The sequence below is a fragment of the Diceros bicornis genome, chromosome 20 (assembly GCF_020826845.1).
Source record: "Diceros bicornis minor isolate mBicDic1 chromosome 20, mDicBic1.mat.cur, whole genome shotgun sequence".
In the NCBI taxonomy this organism is placed as follows: Eukaryota; Metazoa; Chordata; class Mammalia; order Perissodactyla; family Rhinocerotidae; genus Diceros; species Diceros bicornis.
Genome location: NC_080759.1, coordinates 4,941,154 through 4,958,588, shown reverse-complemented (window position 1 = coordinate 4,958,588; position 17,435 = coordinate 4,941,154). Strand labels below are relative to the sequence as shown.

General features: G+C 56.1%; 1 protein-coding gene across 6 annotated transcripts in view; it reads right to left on the bottom strand.

Moving 5' to 3' along the window:
• Positions 1 to 17,435, bottom strand: part of SIN3B (SIN3 transcription regulator family member B) — a 40,878-nt gene that overhangs the window by 3,994 nt on the left and 19,449 nt on the right. For 4 of the 6 annotated variants that reach the window (XM_058563640.1, XM_058563646.1, XM_058563643.1 and 1 more), the window contains 11 exons: positions 16,846 to 16,968; positions 15,598 to 15,687; positions 15,057 to 15,175; positions 11,149 to 11,356; positions 10,203 to 10,319; positions 8,266 to 8,504; positions 7,311 to 7,494; positions 6,014 to 6,617; positions 5,318 to 5,487; positions 2,030 to 2,203; positions 1,601 to 1,693 (listed from right to left, as the gene is read on the bottom strand). In XM_058563640.1, the coding sequence (XP_058419623.1) occupies positions 1,601 to 1,693; positions 2,030 to 2,203; positions 5,318 to 5,487; positions 6,014 to 6,617; positions 7,311 to 7,494; positions 8,266 to 8,504; positions 10,203 to 10,319; positions 11,149 to 11,356; positions 15,057 to 15,175; positions 15,598 to 15,687; positions 16,846 to 16,968 (2,121 nt within the window). The remainder of the gene's footprint in view (positions 1 to 1,600; positions 1,694 to 2,029; positions 2,204 to 5,317; positions 5,488 to 6,013; positions 6,618 to 7,310; positions 7,495 to 8,265; positions 8,505 to 10,202; positions 10,320 to 11,148; positions 11,357 to 15,056; positions 15,176 to 15,597; positions 15,688 to 16,845; positions 16,969 to 17,435) is intronic. The other 2 variants (XM_058563642.1, XM_058563645.1) reach the window with 2 other exon arrangements.

Genomic DNA, 17,435 nt, shown 5'->3' with positions numbered 1-17,435 from the left:
GGGAGCCCGTGGTGGGCAGCGGGGTGAGCCCTGGACCTGTGAGGGGGCTTGGGGCTCATGGGTCCTGCTTGCGGCAGTGCGCGGGCACCAAGTCTCATGCACCTTTCAGTTTCTCCAGACAGAAAGCTCCTGAGCAGACACGGTGTCCCAGCTCCTGGCCCACAGATCTTCAGCTGCTTGACTTAAGGTCAAAAAGGCAACAACAGAAATCCTATTTTTGATGTACTGCACTATTCACTTATATACCGTTTGACTCCAGAAAACGTTTTGAGGCAGCTGCATGTTAGGAGACCAACCAATCTGGTTTGTCCAGGACCGACCAGTTCCTGGGACGTGGGGCTTTGGGTGCTAAAACCGGGAATGTCCCAGGCAAACTGGGGGGAACTGATTATTACTGGGGGTTGAATTGTGTCTCCCAAAAAGACATGTCCAAGTTCTAACCCCGGTACCTGTAAACGTGACCTCATCTGGAAATGAGGTCTTTGCAGACACAATCAAGTTAACATGCAATCAAGTGAGCTCACACTGCAGTAAGCTGGGCCCTACATACAAACGCCTGCTGTCCTCACAGGAAGAGACGCGCGACACACAGGGAAGAAGGCTGTGTGGAGATGGAGACAGAGATTGGGGTGATGCGGCCACAAGCCGAGGAATGCCGGGGGCCCCCAGGAGCTGGAGGAGGAAGGGAAGATCCTCCCCTAGAGCCTTTGGAAGGAGTGCGGGCCCTGCTGACACCTGGATTTCAGACTTGCGGCCTCCAGAGTGTGAGAGAATAAACTGCTATTGTTCTAAGCCCCTGGCTTATGGTGGTCGTGCTACGACACCACCAGTGTCGTAGTGGTACTAGAGCAGAGCAAACCAGACCAGACTAGAGCACAGCCCCTGGCTTGTGGTGGTGTTGCTACGACACCCCTAGGAATGAATACAGTTGCCCTGGCCAAGTGACACGCACACAAGCTAGACCCGCTGGAAGGTGAGGGAAGAGAAAGGCATGCATGAGCCACAGAGAGAACGAAGGGAAGGAGGACAATGAGGGGGAATGAGGACCCCCCAGCTGCCTCTGTGACTGTCCCGGGACACATGCAGGTCTGCATTTAACTGTCACCTGACGGGGAGAGGCGAATGGGAAAAAGTCTGCTCCAGTGGAACGTGCAGCTCCAGTGTGGGCCAGGCAGTTTCTCCTGGTGCTCAGGGATTGGGACCTGGAGCCTTGAACTTGAGACACGGGGAGGGCAGAGGTCACACGTGTCAGGGTCTGAGTGACTGCACAGTCCAAAGGTGCAACAGGGATGTCAGGGCATCTGCAGCAGGTGGGAGGAACCAGGAGCCAGGGTTCTGGGGGAAGGGTGGCCTGGCTGTCACACGGCCCTGGGACATACCCGCTGGCTCTTGAGGGATAGTCTGCAACTCCCGCCCTCTCTCAGCTTCCAAGAAGAGCATGCAGCCCGCACAGCGAGGCTTCTCTGGGCAGGTGTTGTGCGACCTGCGCTTGGCCAGCAGGTGCACGGAGCTTGAGGGGCGGGAGCCCCAGGACGCTGCCTGTGGCTGCTCTCAGGCCCCATGGTGTGCGTCAGGCAGTGCACGGGACCAGGGTCCTCACCTGGACCTCCACGGGGTCCTCCGTCTGGGCCTCCTCGGTGTCCAAGAGTTCGATGGTCATGATCACCTGCCCTTTGCGCTGGAGGAACATCACCTTGGGAAGGCAGGAGACAAACAGCCTGAAGGCACGGGAACAGCCCGGGCTGGCACAGGACAAGGTCGAAAGGTGACCCCCCCCCCCCTTCGCCAGCCTCCAGGCCCTGATCCTTCCTTGAGGGACCACGTGCTGAACGCCCACCTTTCAGCCCTGCAGCGCCCTATGAGGCTGGGGGCAGCATCCAGAGGCCCAGTAAAAGAAGTGCAGGGTACTGGGGCCGGCAGGCAACCAAGTCATGGTCCAGCCCAGGCACAGCTGCTGGCCCTCTCCTGTTGTGGGTGCCCCCTTCGTACCTCTAGCCCTGCGTGAGTCTGAGTGTGGCTGGCCTCTCACCTTGAAGCAGTTCTCATCAGCCATGCACCGCTCGGCCTTCCACTGGTAGCTGGTCTCCCTGGCAGCCCGGACACAGCGAGAGGACAGGTTCCCGCCGGTGGCACCCCGCTTCTTCTCATTTAGGTAGAGCTCCACCACCTTCAGACAGACGTCGTCACTCACAAGGTGGTGCAGCTGGTGGGGCAGAGGAACCAGTGGGCACCTGGTGTAGGCGCTCCCCAGGTAGAGGGATGCACAGCAGCCCCTTCCACCTCCTGCTAGACCCCCGCCTCACCCAGAAAGGATGTGGCCAAGTCCAGGAGGTGGGGATGAAGGCCAGGATCCAGTGGACTGCACAGGGCAATTTCTGTGCCGGGTGCAAGTCAGACCAGACCAGACCAGACGAGAGTAAAGCAAACCAGGCCAGACCAGACCAGAGTAGAGCAAACCAGAGCAGACAAGGCCAGACCAGACTAGAGCAGAGCAAACCAGACCAGACCAGACCAGACTAGAGCAGAGCAAACCAGACCAGACCAGACCAGACTAGAGCAGAGCAGAGCAGACCAGACCAGACTAGACTAGAGCAGAGCAAACCAGACCAGACCAATAAGACTAGAATAGAGCAAACCAGACCAGACCAGACTACAGTAGAGCAAACCAGACCAGACCAGACCAGACTAGACTAGAGCAGAGCAAACCAGACCAAACCACACCAGAGCCAACCTGCAACACCTGCCTGGGTGTAAGAAAGGCACAGAAAAAATACAGAAAAAAATGTGCCAAAAGGGAGACAGTAATTACCTAAAGGTGATTTGATGACAGGTGGTTATTTTCCCTAAATGTTCAGCTATAAACACAATTAATTCCTTTAATTCCTATATTTAAAACTTTCAGGTTTAGGAAAAAATGAATAAGGCACACAGCCGGGGCTGCAAGGTCGGCCCCACCAGCACTCGCTGCAGCCTAGACGGGCTACCGCAGACTCGGGGCCTCGGGCTCCTCCTGCACGTCACTGTACTGAGTGAACACGACCACACGCAGATGCACGGGTCTCATACGGGGCCTGGCACACAGCAGGTTCCCAACGAACACTGGCTGCTGTTACTGAAAACAAGAAATGCTAATTAAAAAAGAAAACACTGCAAAGAGTGTGGACACGGCCCGGCCAAGGCAGGTTGCAGACGTGGGTGTGACGGCTCTGTGAGCACCCGGCCCGGGGCACCTGTGTCGGGGACTGGGGGCCAGCCCCCGCAGCATTCCAGCTGACTAGCTCCATTTTTAGCACCACTCTCTCCATTTTTAAAAATAGGTTCTGCAGGAGACATTTGAGAAATGGGATTTTTTTAAAAGCATTAATCAAAGCGCCTGACCTAGTGTGACCCTCCTGGTGCTGCAGATGAGGCCACTGTCCCCAGAGCTGTGGCCCATTGGAGGGCCCAGACCCAACCCCTGGCCTGCGGGTACAGCGCTCAGCCTTGTCGCCCCCCGGAGCTGTGTGCAGGGCCTCAGGCGTCCTCTCTCCATGCTGCCCCATGCCTGCCTCCCTGTTACCCAGCCACAGTGGCCACGACTGCAGACGGTGACGGGCAGGGACAGAGGCCCAGCCTGACCCGCAGAGGGAAATGGGGAGGTTGCCAAAGACAGAAGGGTTAGGGTACCAGACCACAGCTGTTGGTGTTGACGTGTCCTTGCAGCCAGAAGATGTGAAGCTCTCCACTCATCAATGAGGAAAAGCAGCAGTGGGCGCGTCAGGCTCTCCACAGCCAGGAAGTCCAAACGGCCTCAGAGGGGTGACATGGCACTGACCCCACGACCCACCGGGGAAACGCAATGTAAGCCACAACTCAATCCCACTGTCCCCTCGGCCCAGGAGAGACGAAAGGGACCGCCGATCCTGAGCACTGGGCCAGACGCAGAGCATGCCAGGAAGCCGGAAGCTTCTAACAAGGCTGGCAGAGCCTGCCTGTGCCCCACGCAAGGGCAACAGAGGAAACGTGCAGACGGCCGCCAGGAGACACACAGCGCTGCTCCAAGGGCCCAAATGGGAGCTTGTTCCCCAGAATCCTCTGCAGGTGAGGATGAGGGAGCCCTGGACATCTCAACAGAGAGGCACCTCGAAGCATCACACTGCCTGGATGCAGTCAGACACGCCGCATGCTTCCATTCACACACAGCTCAAAGCCAGGGAGTTGATTTTGGCGTTAGAGATCAAGGCATTGGGTGCCCATGGTGGGGGCTCTGCTGAGCGCACGAGCTGCACACACAGCATAGCGGCACTTTTCTGCGTGTTTTACTTCAATACAAGTTTTTAACACCTGGAAGGAAATGCCACTTCTACAACATTCCTAGTGACCCCTCTGGGCGGAAGAGTAACGCCATTACTCCTTCCCCAGCTCCTTTCCCGCTTTACAGCGAGCAGCCGTACCGGACAGTCAGGAAACAGCACCTCCAGAGGGAACTGAGGAGCACCCGCACCCGCCTCGTCGGGGGCCTTGCTGTTGACGTTTACGTGACCAATTTCCTCTCCTTGACAGTCAGCTGCGCAGGCTCTTCCGATACTATAAACGATGCTGATGAACGCCACTGATATCGACCCCCAGAGAAGTGGGCTGAGGTTCTTTACATGGTGCCAAACCAGCCTCACGAAAGGTCTGTCGACAGGTCCTCAAGCAAACCCTTGTACATGTGTGTTCACAGCAGCACTGCTCACAATCACCACACGGTGGGGCAACCCAAGTGTCCACCGATAAGTGAACGGATGAACCGAATGTGGTCTGTCCACAGAGTGGAACAGCACTCAGGCATAGAAAGGAATGAAGAAGCCCTGACACACGCTACAACATGGATGAACCTCGAAAACATCATGCTGAGAGAGAGAAGCCAGACACAAAAGGCCACATAGTGGATGATTCCATTCATGCAAAATGTCCGGAACAGGCAAATTCAGAGACAGAAAGTGGATCAGTGGGTGCCAGGGGCTGGGGGTGGGGGAAGGGGAGTGACTGCTCATGGGGACAGGGTCTCCTTTTGTGGTGATGGAATGTTCTGGAATTAGACGTGATGGTTGTACAACATTGTGAAAGTACTGAATGCCACTGAACTGTACACTTTAAACGAGAAGTTTTATGTGATGTGCATTCTACCTTAACTAAAAAGCAAAAGGTGTCATACAGGCCAAGGACAAAGCATGGGAGTGATGGAAGGGCTGGTTTTCAAAGGTGGCGACGGGCAGGGACCCTCAGGGAGGTGCTGCTGCCCGTTTCAGGCCTCCTGCCCCCCCGCTCACCCACCGGGCCTGCGCCTGCCCACCTGCCGCGCGATGCTCTGCACCAGCTTGTCCATGGTGAAGCCGACATAGGCGTGGATGGTGAACATCTCGCGCAGGGTGTCCTCGTACTGTGTGGGGTCGATGCTGCCCTCCAGCAGGCTCCGCACCATGTCTAGGAAGGCCGGGTAGTACTCCTCCAGCTCCACCTCACCTGAGAGAGGGCGGGGACGCAGTCACCAAGGGCCCAACAGGCCCCCACGGGGATGAATCCGCAATCTCCACAGAACACAAGGAGGCCACGTTCACCACCTCCTGCCACAGAGACTTCCTAATGTCGGCCCGCAGCTCCAGGACGGCAGCTCAGCTGGGCAGTGGTTCCACGCGGCTAGGCATGGGGGGAAAGCTGCCGAGAGCTTCACGCCGGGGAGTGCAAGTGAGAAGCAGCTGTGGCTGTGGTCTGGCTGGCGTAGCCTGCGATACCAGTTTCCTGGTCCTGTCAGGACACTCCAGCCAGAAGTGGTGCCACCCTTAAGAGGCTGAGGAAGGCTAGTCTGTGTTATTTTCACAACTTTCCATTTGAAATTTCTCGTCTGAGATAACATAATTATTTCAAAATGAAAAGTCAGAAAAAACACAATGGATACATCCGATCATAAGCTATGTACCGGGGCCCATGGGGCTGGCTGCTGTTTCCTCGTCCCGTCTCACAGGGGCCCCGGGGGGTCTCAGGGGCTTACTTGGTTGTTTCAGCCGCAGCTCCATGGCAGGGTCGTTGCCCTTCTCCCGGCGGCCCTCGCAGAGCAGTTTCTCCCTCTCCTTCTCGGTCCGATACTCTAGGAGCTGCTTCTGCGCCTGGCGGTATATCTTCAGGAGCCTGGAGCACAGGGTCTGGTGGAGGCGCAGGAAAAAGTACCAGTTGTTGTTGGCAAAGAAGAGGCTGTAGACGTCGTCCAGGGGCTTGTGCTGCAGCGGCGGCTGCTCCAAGGTCGGCGCTGTGCCTGCGGGCCCCTTCTCCTCCACGGGGCTGCTCTGTGGCCCAGGGGCCGGCTTCTTTCGGTCGCCAGGCTCCACGCCCTGCCCCTGGGGGCTCCCCCGGCCCTCATCAGCGGAGTCCTCAGAGGCCCCCAGCTCCAGCTGCTGGGAGAAGAAGAGGCTGGGCACGAACTGGTGCACCAGCTGGTGGATCGTGCCCTGGTCCTCCTTCTGGATGGCCGGCTGCCGCTTCACGTAGTAGCTGATGAGGGCGGCTGCGTCCTCCAGGATCTGCCTGTCCTCATACACGAAGATGAGGTGCGGCTCGCTAGAGGGGGCGCTGCGGCCCTCCGAATGCTGCTCCTGGTGCTGGGAGACAGGGAGGCCATTAGGGGAAGCAACCGGCTGGAAGAACTCCAAGACGGGGGCCCAGGTCCACAGGGCTCTCACGCTTCCCACCATGGGCTCCTGCGAGTAACTCACTCCCCGCACGCATGTTTCAAAGCCCAAATCCTCGAAGCCCGGGAGCCCAGCCCTGCCTCAGTTCTGTGGTTCAGGCCCCAGGAACCTGAACATGCCAAAGCTGCCAAGAGGGCGCAGTGCAGCAGCTGGAGGCACAGCCCGAGGGCCCGGAGCCCTGGTCTCCTGCAACCGGCCCTGGTGAGCGGCCACCTCTCGTGTCTAAGTTTCCTCATTGCTAAAATTGGGACAGTAACAGTATCGCGTAGTAAGGCCTGTGAGCAAGGGTCAGATGGGATGCTCCTTCTGAGGGTTCTAACGGCGTCTAGCACACGGTCAGCAGTAAAGGAAGGAAAGCTGCTGGGTCACCTAAAGGCAGGTCCCTCAAGGCCATGGTGGGGGCAGGGGAAGCCCTCCGCTGACAACAGCAGAGCTGCTGCAATCCCTCTCCTGTGCTGGCCCTAGGCTGCATGCCACAGCTCACCCCTAAACAGCCCTGCAAGGGTGATGCTGGGAAAACAGAGGCACAGAGACCCAGCAGCCTGCCCAAGGCTGGGAGAGCCAGAGCCAGGACACAGCCAGCCTGCTCAGCCCTGGCCTCACCTCGTCGTAGACGCTCTCGATCTCGTTGAGCAAACTCTTGGAGCGAAGGGCCTTGGTATCGTTCTGCTTGAAGTTCACGGCCTGATGGTCCAGGGACTTGAGGTATGCCTTCTCGTACTGCTCCCGCCAGATCTTGTTGAAGCCCTGCTGGGCCTCCCGCCACTCCTCCTCCTTGGCTTTCAGCCTGGGGGGGGCCAAAGGGGCTCAGCACAGGGCTCAACATGGGGACAGCCCGGGGCGCCAGCCCAAGCCCTCCCTGCCCGGGGCCGGGCTGTCTCCCCACACCAGACCCAGGTGAGCACGTTCCAAACTCGGCACAGCCAGCTCCTGGGTGTGTAGCGGGTTCTGTGCTGAATAAAGGAGGGAGGGAGAGAGCGACGGCCCCGTAGAACCAACATGGCCGGTTTTATGGTTTCTCAAACATCGCTGTCCCGGAACCTCCTCCCTGTCCTGGCCCATAGCACCGACCACACTCTGTGTAGCTGTTGGCTCGACTGTAGGGCTCCCTGGCTCGACTGTGAGTCCCACGAGGGAAAGGACTGTGTGGGCCTCGCTCAGCTCTGCAACCCCAGGGCCGAGCACACTACCTGGTCAAGGCCAGCCACTTAATCAATGCCTGTTCACTAGTATGCAAACATTCCCAAAATGTATTACTAGATAAGAGGCAAGCCATGGTACAGGATGATCTCATTTGTGCTTTAAAATAGTTACTTCTCATGTTCAGATATGATTATGTGCACGGCAGAAGGTTCTAGAAAGATGGACAACCGTGAACAGTTGTGCTTTCCTCTCAGGAGTGGAACAGGAAGATGAAAGAAGACTAGAAAACATAGTAATCCAGCCTGAGGCCCCAGGACACTCCTCACAATTACCCCTGTGACAAACAGCACTAATGCACTTGAGGAGGCGGGGGGCTCGCTTCGGCAGGGCATGGCAGCCGGAAGCCAGGGGATACCTTTTCAGGACGACAGGGACGGCGGTGACGGGGTTTTTCTTGAGGCTCTCGATGATCTCTGGAGCCTTGTCGCCGTAAATACGGTGGATGGCCCGGCGCTGGATCACCTCTGACGTGCCCCCCAGACAGTCATCCAGCCGGAACTTCTCCTGGTCTTCCGGCGCCATCCGAGAAAGCTTCTTCTGCACGCTTTCCAACACCCGGATCGTGGCCAGGTTGGTCTCCAGGACGACGTCTAACTATGGAAAGGAAGGCAGGAAGGCGTCAGCCGTTGGGGTTCAGCTGGGCCCCCAGAGGGGCCTGGGAGGGCAGAAGAGTCACGCAGACAGAGCTAAGAAATCCCACACCTCTGGGGAGGGGGAAGATGGACATCAGAAAGCAGTGGTCCTGCACAATTTCACTCATGTGGAAGATAAACTAACACATGGACAAAGAAAACAGATTAGCGGTTACCAGGGGGAAGGCAGATGGCGGGGTGGGCATAAGGGGGGTGGGCATATATATGGTGACTAACAAAAGATAACGTACAGCTGAAATTTCACAATGTTATAAACTATCATGACCTCACTAAAGAAAAAAAAAAAAGAAAGTGGCGGTTCTAATGAGGGTTCAGGGGCCCGGAGAGAGCATAGCTGATTAGAGGGGTGGGGGCCAGACCACAGCAGTGGTGACAGCCAGGCGAGGCACAAACGCAGGACTCGGCGCTTACAGACTGAGACCTGTGGGCCGCTCACCGCTGGGTGACCCATCTGAGGAGGGAAAAGGTCCCTGGGCTGACCCGCTCACAGGCATCAAAAGCACATTTCAGCTGGCAATAAGAAGGAAGGGACTCGCGGTACACACAGCCCCCAGAATGACTCTCCAGGGCATGTGCCAAGGGGGGAGCCAACCCCCAAAGGGTACACACCGTGTGATTCCATTTCTACAACCTTCCTGAAATGACAGTGACGGAAATGGAGGACAGGACAGTGGCGGCCAGGGGTCAGGCACAGGAGGGCGGGGAGGGAGGCACTTGGCTGTAAAGCACGGCATGAGGGCTCCTAGTGGAGGAGGGCTGTGTAGGATCTTGGCTGTGATGGTGGATACCCGGACCTCCACAGGTGAGCGACCCGCCAGAGCTAAACACACCAGTGGACACATGCACGCCACCAAACACACACACACATACATGTGCACACACACAAATACAAGTCCACCTGGAGAGATGGGGATGGGATCGTGGGTCGTGTCAAGGTCAATATCCTGGCTGTTGACACTGCACCCGAGATTTATACACTGTTACCACTGGGGGAAGGGAACCCGGGGTCACGCTGTTATTTCTCATGCTGCACGTGAATGTAAAATGATTTCAGTAAAAATTTCACTGAAAAAAATTTAACTAAATTTTAATTAATCAAATTTAAATATATATATTTTATTTTATAATTTTATTTATTTATTTATTTTTCCCCCAAAGCCCCAGTAGATAGTTGTATGTCATAGTTGCAAAACCTTCTAGTTGCTGTATGTGGGACGTGGCCGCAGCATGGCCGGAGAAGCGGTGGGTCGGTGCGCGCCTGGGATCCGAACCCGGGCCGCCATCAGCGGAGCGCGCGCACTTAACCACGAAGCCACGGGGCCAGCCCATAAATATATATATTTTAAAAACAAAAAGGAAAAGCATCATTGTTAGCTAGCCCAGAGGCCAGCAAGGCAGAAAAGGGAGGCTTTCAGGACCTGCCCCCTGCTGGAAAGCGCTGGAATCCCTGATACTCAAAAGGGGAGGGGAAGAGGGTTAAGGAGGATCAGGGTACATCCCAGGGGAGGGATGGAGGTGAACAGGGGAAAGTGAGAGGGTGGCGCTGTGGAGAAGGGGGGACAGGCACGCACTCCAGGACTCCCTGATCTTGGCTAGGACCAAGGGCCGGCCAGGAGGGCCCCGCACCGCCGGCACACACCTCAAAACGCTCGTCCTCACAGCGGTGCAGCTGCTCCTCGTAGGGCGTCTTCTTGGAGCTGACAAAGGTGGAGTCCTCTGACCAGGAGGGGAAGGAGACCCAGGTGTCATTCAGCACCTGTGCCAAGAAGAAACGCCGTCAACAGTGCGGCAGGCTCCAGCAGCCAGAATTGTTTACTGTGTCGTCCAGTGTAGAAGATACGAGGATAAGCAATAGCATCCTGATTTTATAGGAAATTACCTTATCATACCAACAGTAAAATTAACTTTAAGGTGATCTGAAGAGCAAGCATGACTTTCAAGTGATCAAATCACACTACTTCAGGGGTTGGCAAACTTTCTCTGTAAGAGTCAGATAATATTTTAGGTTTTGTGGGTTATCTGGTCTATCAGGACTACTCAGCTCTGCCTTTGTCCTGGGAAAGCAGCCCCAGGCAATTTGTAAATGAATGGGCGTGGCTGTGTGCCAATAAAACTTTATTTACAAACACAGGTGGTGGGCAACGTCTGGCCCACAGGCTGCAGTTTGCTGACCCCTGGACTATATCCTGGAATCTAGGAGGCATTCTTGAATTCTGGAAATGCAGTAATAGTCTGTCCACCAATCCTGAAAAAGCGTTCACTGGTCAAGCTACACAGAAACACACCGAGGGCAGTGAAGCTGGGACACAGCACAACTATGGCAGAAATCAATCTAAGTCTAAGGAAGGAATATGCCAAACCCTGTGCCGGCGCCGTGTGCTTTGCAGCTTGCCAAAACTACCACTCCGGCTGCGCTGTCATCTCTGCTTAGGCATTCTGTTTCGCCACCTCCCAGCACCATCCGTTATTCAGCATTTGAGGGGGTCGACACTCCAGTCTTTCAGCTGAAGCACGGGGGTGACGGTGTTTTGCAGAGAGGGGAGCATGCACCACATAAGCTGATGTGAGCCCCTGGGGAGCGCTACCTCCTTGCAGATAGCCGTCCTTCCACTGCACTTGGGCTGCTGGTAGGTTTTGGGGAGCGCCCGGTAGCTGGATCCGATGCGCTTGCAAGATGCGTAGTCAATTTCCCGGCTTATTCCATCCCCGGATCTGTCGTTCATGGGCGGGGCGAATGACAGCTCTTTCACCCCCAGGAAGGACTTGAATTGTGCAAAGAGTTCTGGAAATTTCCTTCAGAAATAAAGATAAACAGTAAGTTGGCATCCCTGGGGGTCTCTGGGAATGATCTAGAGATTTTAAAATGGCTTCATGGAGATGCCTGTGGTTCAAGACGGTCAGAATTCAACGTGAGGGAGGAGGGGCAAGAGGCAGACCCGAGTGTCAGATATGCATAATGTCTTCACATACTCGAGTGACTATGTCCCCCACCACTTTGTCACCAACCAGGCCCTGTCACTCGCAGGATGTGTTTTCCAAACACTCTGGAAAACACGACCTAGACTGGCAGAAGGTGGGGTCAGCAATGTTCCTTGACTGGAAGAGGCTGGCCATTAGGCCAGGGCTCAGTAAACTATGACCAACCTGCCCACGTCTGTCTTTGTACATAAAGTTTTATTGGCACACAGTCATGTCCATTTGCTTAATATTGCCTGTGGCTGCTTGCAAAGGACAATGCCAAAGTCTCGACCCTCAGCCCTTGACAGATAAAGTCTGCCGACCCGCTGTATCCCACCTATCAGGACTGCGCGCTGACTCGGCTCACCAGGAAAACCACAAACAGGACCATAGGGAAGGAAGACGTCAACGAAATAAGTGCCAAATGAGGATGCCCTATGTTACAGCCTGGATAAACACAAATGGCACACTCTGAAGGGGACGGTTACCCTGACATGCCGCACTCCATCCCCGACTGCGGCTGTGCCGTCACCGAGGGGCTGCCCTCGGGTCTGCACAGCCAGACTGAAGCTTGCACATCAAGGAGGGACCTTGCGGAGGCAGACGCTAGCCTAGCCGGGCTCATCACACTGAGATGAGCGAGCAGAGGCCCCTTCATCTCTGGACTTTGCTGCACAGCCCCGGTCCCCACCCAACCACACAAATCTCTCCCTGCCGCCCACGCGTCCAAAGGGAACTGCTGACACTGGCCATGCACCGCCCACCGCTCGGCACCTGGCGTCTCCTGCTCCTTCATTCTTCTCCCTCCACCCCGACAACCCCAGGACGGGGGTTTGGCCATTTTACAAAGGAAGAAAGTCGCGCTTTGCTGGTAGGAAGCAGAGTCCTGATTCGGACTCGGGGCTGGTCATGCGCCCAGTCCACCAAGGCCCACATGCCACCCACACACCCTGCCCCGGCCTCCTGGGGCTCTCACCCCACAGTTGTTCATCTTCCCAACTACAGTGACCGTGCCCCGGCCAGGAACCAGGCTCAGAGCACTGGCTTCCGGGCTCAGAAGACACACCTCGATGGGAGTGAGCGAGTGCGTGCGCATTCCAGGTCCGGATAGAAAGCCAGTCATATTTTAGCAGGGACTGCTTAACACCACCATCCTGCGCTGGGCCACTGTTCAAAGCATTAACAGATCTCTAGCAGTCTGGCAAAGTTACCCAAGTGTAAAGGTCACCATGACGTGTGGACACTCTCAGGACCACGAAGGAAGCAGCTCCTGACGACCCTACCTTGACCTCTGAGCACTGATTACCAGGAGAAACGGGAGACAGGTCTGCATCGTTACAGACCCTGCTGAGAAAACCACTGGACAGACAAGGAAGAGGATACTAAGCAGTCACTGAAAATGATCACATGCGTTTACATCTGACCCTCAAAGACATTGAGAGATGCTAAGCTGAAAAAAAAAAAAAAGAGAGGCTGCTGCAGGCCACCCTGACTGCGTGAGGCCATGTACCTGAAACTCGACAGGGACACACGTGTCCAGAGGGCAGAGGGTGAGCAAAGGGCTAGGCTTCGGGCCGGACCGCCCCGGCGCCCCCGCATCACCACACGCAGCTCCCTGGAGAGATCTTGTCCTGGGGAGGTGCCAGGCACGTGCTTTGGGTCTCAGCTTCCTCAGCTTGAAAAGGTATCAAAACACGGCAAACGTGTTCAAGTCTGTGAGTTCATACGATGCCAAAAAAAGAAAGGGAAAGAACCCAACTGGTCCCCTTTTTTGTTCCTAATTGGTCCCTGTGAGACAGGAGAGTGACTTGTCACCCTGACACTGTGATAAAGGGAGAAAGCAAGCATCTCCCTGGGCCACCAAAAGGGGACAAAACACTGCCGAGATCCTCTCTTTGCCGCCCCGAGCGAATGAATGAACCACAGGGAGAGCTTGGCGGACAGCACCACCTCCTGATGGACAGAGGACGTGGGAGGCGGGAGCGTGGAGGTGCAGGCAGTGGGACCTGCCCCGGCTTGGCGGCGCCCACATGGAGACAGTAAGGAATAAAACAGGGCAGGAGAGACTTGTAAGACATACAAGAAAATAGACCCCAGGCAACCAGGTGACACTGGGTGGTGGGTCTGGGGTGCCTGCCAGTGAGGCCGCATCATAACTAGCACAGCGAGGTGGGCACTTTCAGGGGGGGAGGGAGCACGACTAGGGTGGTGCGTGCAAGGGCTCCTGGGGGCTGGTGAAGGTCTACTTGTGGCCTGGGTGGTGGGCACAAGGGAGTTTGCCTAATAATGAGTCATCAAGCCATTCTTCCATTGTGTGTTTTCCTGGATCTGTATCTTATATTAAAAACCTTAAAAAATTTTGTTTTAATTAATAGAAAGGGGCTCAGATAGCACCTGCCCCTGGAGCTGCCTTTAGGGCTCAATAGGACACTACATCCAGTCACATACAAGGAACGCTCACCATGTCCGAGGTGCTGGTTTAAGGGGCTTATGCGCAGAGCCCACCTGGAGCAACCCTGCATGTGTATGTTTATGACCCCCATTTGACAGCAAGCAAACAGGCTCACGCTGGCTAAGAACCTCGCCCAACGTAACAGGGCTGGTGAGCAGGAGCAACGTTGGTGGGACAGGTCGACTCCCTTCCTAAAGCACGCAGTGTGTGACCTGTGCACGCGAATTCGCCTCCTCCAACACCACTGGCCTCCCTGCGGTGCCCCGGCCCACTGCAGCAGGACTTGCTGGAAGTGAGTCGCTGACCTGCTAACAGGGCTTCTCCCTGGTTGGCAGGGATGGTAAGTGGTCGTTTCATTCTTCCTCCAATTTCTGATGGTTAGAAATTTAAAAAGCATGCATCAACCAAATCCTCAGGAGATTACGCTGGGTGAAAACAGCCGAACCTGAAGATCACACACTGTATGATTCTGCTTCGTTAGCTCTCTTGCTACAGAGATCGTAGAGATGAAGCACGGGTCTGCGGCCGCCAGGGGTCTGGGACGGGACTGCGGCGGGGGTGTGGGCACGGGTCTGCGGCCGCCAGGGGTCTGGGACGGGACTGGGGCGGGGGTGTGGGCATGGGTCTGCGGTTGCCCGGGGTCTGGGACGGGACTGGGGCGGGGGTGTGGGCACGTGGATGTGGGTATTAAAGGTCAACGCCAAGAACCCTTGTGTTCTGAAGCCGCTCGGTATCTTGACTGTGGTGGTGACACTGAACCGTCCCAGGTGACCGAGTTGTGTAATCACACACGCGCATGCACACACACACAGGTGCTGGGGAAATGGGAAACCTGGAAAGATGGGTGGGTTACGTGCATGTCAACATCCACGCTGTGACACTAACTACAGCTGTCACCTTGGGGGACGGTTCCCAGGATCTTTCTGCATGCTTGTTTACAGCTGCAACTGAAGCCATAACGATACCCATTTCAGTTTAAAGACAAAATCAAAAAACGCGTGCGTCGTTTTTCGAAAACAACAATGAAAAGCAGGGTGGACGGCGTTTGCAGAAGTATCAACTTCTAGGGGAAGTGCCACTCACCCTAGAAATGGGCTGACGAGCTGGAGGAGCTCAGAGCCAGACACGAGCTCCTGGTTGAAGAGTGCGATGCAGCGCAGGAAGTTCTCATAGACCTCCTGGCTCTTCAGCACCCTGCGGACCTGCGGGGAGAGCGGGTGAGGCCCAAGCGCCCCTGTGCCAGCTCGGCTCAGCTGTCACTAGGTCACAACACCGGCATGCTTGAAAGTGACCGGCTGCGGTCTGCGGGCGCTGCTCTCCGGGCAGCAATTCGCAGCTCAGCCATCTCCCTGGCTCTGCGCACCAACCCTGGTAGGGAGCCCAGGACTGTCCCTGCTTTAGAGACGCTGCCTGACTGAGGAGCGGCAGGTGCGTGTCCTCAGCTCTGCCTTCTCCCTTGCCCTGGGTGTCCCCCGCCCGCCACTTGCCCCTGCTGGCTGACGGCTTTCCCACTCCCTCCCCGGGGAACAGCAGTGGGGCAGCCCCTCCTCCCAGACCCAGCCCAGAGCTCCAGCACTATCTGGTCCCTTCCCAGGACTCCTGCCCCAGCAGCCCACCCACCTACCTTGTCAAAGAAGGAGAACTCCTGCAGAGTCCCATACTTGCCCACAGCGGCGATGGACAAGTCTTTGGTGCCACGGAGCTTCATTTTCTTCTGTGGACAGAAATCCCATGCCGTCAATGCTCTGAGATCCCGCGGGCAGCCCCTCCACCCGTCTTCATGAGAGTCGTACCACGGCCACCCTGAGCCCTCCTGACGGGAACCGTCACGGGGCGCTCGATCAGGTCTGTCCGGGACCCCAGCACAGACTTCTCAGGGAAGGGCGGCCATGACAGTGGCCTAGTCTTTTGAGGACCACCCACCTCCGCCTCTGTGAGCCAGTGAAGGGGGAAGGTCACACCACCGCTCTCCCCACACTCTGGGATCTAAATCTTGGCTGTTTAGGGCTTTTGATAACAGATGGGAGCATCATCAAGTCAGAAAAACAAGGGAAAGGTGTCCCTGGATACAATATCAGAAACCTCTTCTTCTGCCTGTTTTGTCCTGTGGGCCAGTATGGTGATGGGCAGGGACAGAAAGAGGACAGGATGATTCTGCAGAAGCCTAGGTTTTAAATCTCTAAGCTGGACTTGGACCTGAACTTAGCTGTACTCCTGAGGCATTGAGGACGCTACAAAATCATCTCTCAAGCATCTAAAGAACGATGGTGACATGTCAAGAGGACAGAGGAGCCAGCCCGAAGGGGCCCCATTGGGCCAAACTGAGACATCAAGTTCAGGCATCAAGATAAACAATGACAGTCCATACTTGCATACGTAACTAAATAAACGGGGAGGAAGAAAAAGCTCTTCCTTATAGTAGAAAGCCAACCAGTAAATGCACAAGGAATGATGGAATTAGAAGATCACTATCACGACGAGTGCCACAGGAACTGGATCTCAGCTCCTTTCACCCCTCGGTGGGGTGCCTTGTGCAGTGACCAACCTGCACAACTGTACATGGCAGGCCTGCTCGTGAAACACTCTGATGGTGCAAAGGAGCAGACTGACCGGCACACCCCATTACTGTGGGAGAAGGTAACACTCCTTCTCACAACAATCCCACGAGCCAGGGGGAATGCGTGAATGGCCACCTTAGAGGCGAGCCAACTTCCCAAGGTCCCACAGCTGGTGCATTTCAAGCCAGACCAGGATCCAGATTTGGCCTCCTGCCCCAGGCCTGCTGCTTGGGGCCTCTGCACAGTGCTTCCCAGGTCACCTACAGAGAAGACCAGGCCACTAAGAGTCCACATACGTGGACATCTATGCTCACCTTGGCTGGTGCAGACACGGGACGGAGGAGCGAGGGCCGAGAGCGCTTTTTGCTGTGCTCCAGATTCTTCTCGTGCTCGCTCTTCTGGACACTGTTCACTTCGCATGGCCCGTTTCCTGTGAACTGAGGACACAGACATGGGAGGTGGTGAGTGCTGGAGAGACAAGGCGAGGCCCATCAGTGCTGGTTCTCGATGCGTCTGAGCGCACGGAACTGCCTTCGGCTCTGCCCACAGCCCCAGCGAGTGCTGTGTGCCACGGGCTGGGGGCCCTGTCCGCATGTGAGGTGACTCGTCTCAAGGCGTTCACGTTTACTGGTGGAGAGACTTGTGCAGCCCAATCATTGCAGCCTAACACCGTGAAGCTGAGAGAAGCCTCACGGAAGGCCGAGATGGACGAGGGTCCTTATGGGCTGGGGAGGAGACGCTGCAGTTGGGCCTGGGCCTGCGGAGGCTCATCCAGCAGACCACTGGCATGGGGGTCTGACTGCATGTTTGACTGCACCACAGAAAGGGAAAGCACGTCAAGCAGGCACTGGCATGTGCAAAGCCCTGGCAGCAAGAGGATGCAGCGAACGGCCAGCAGGTCACT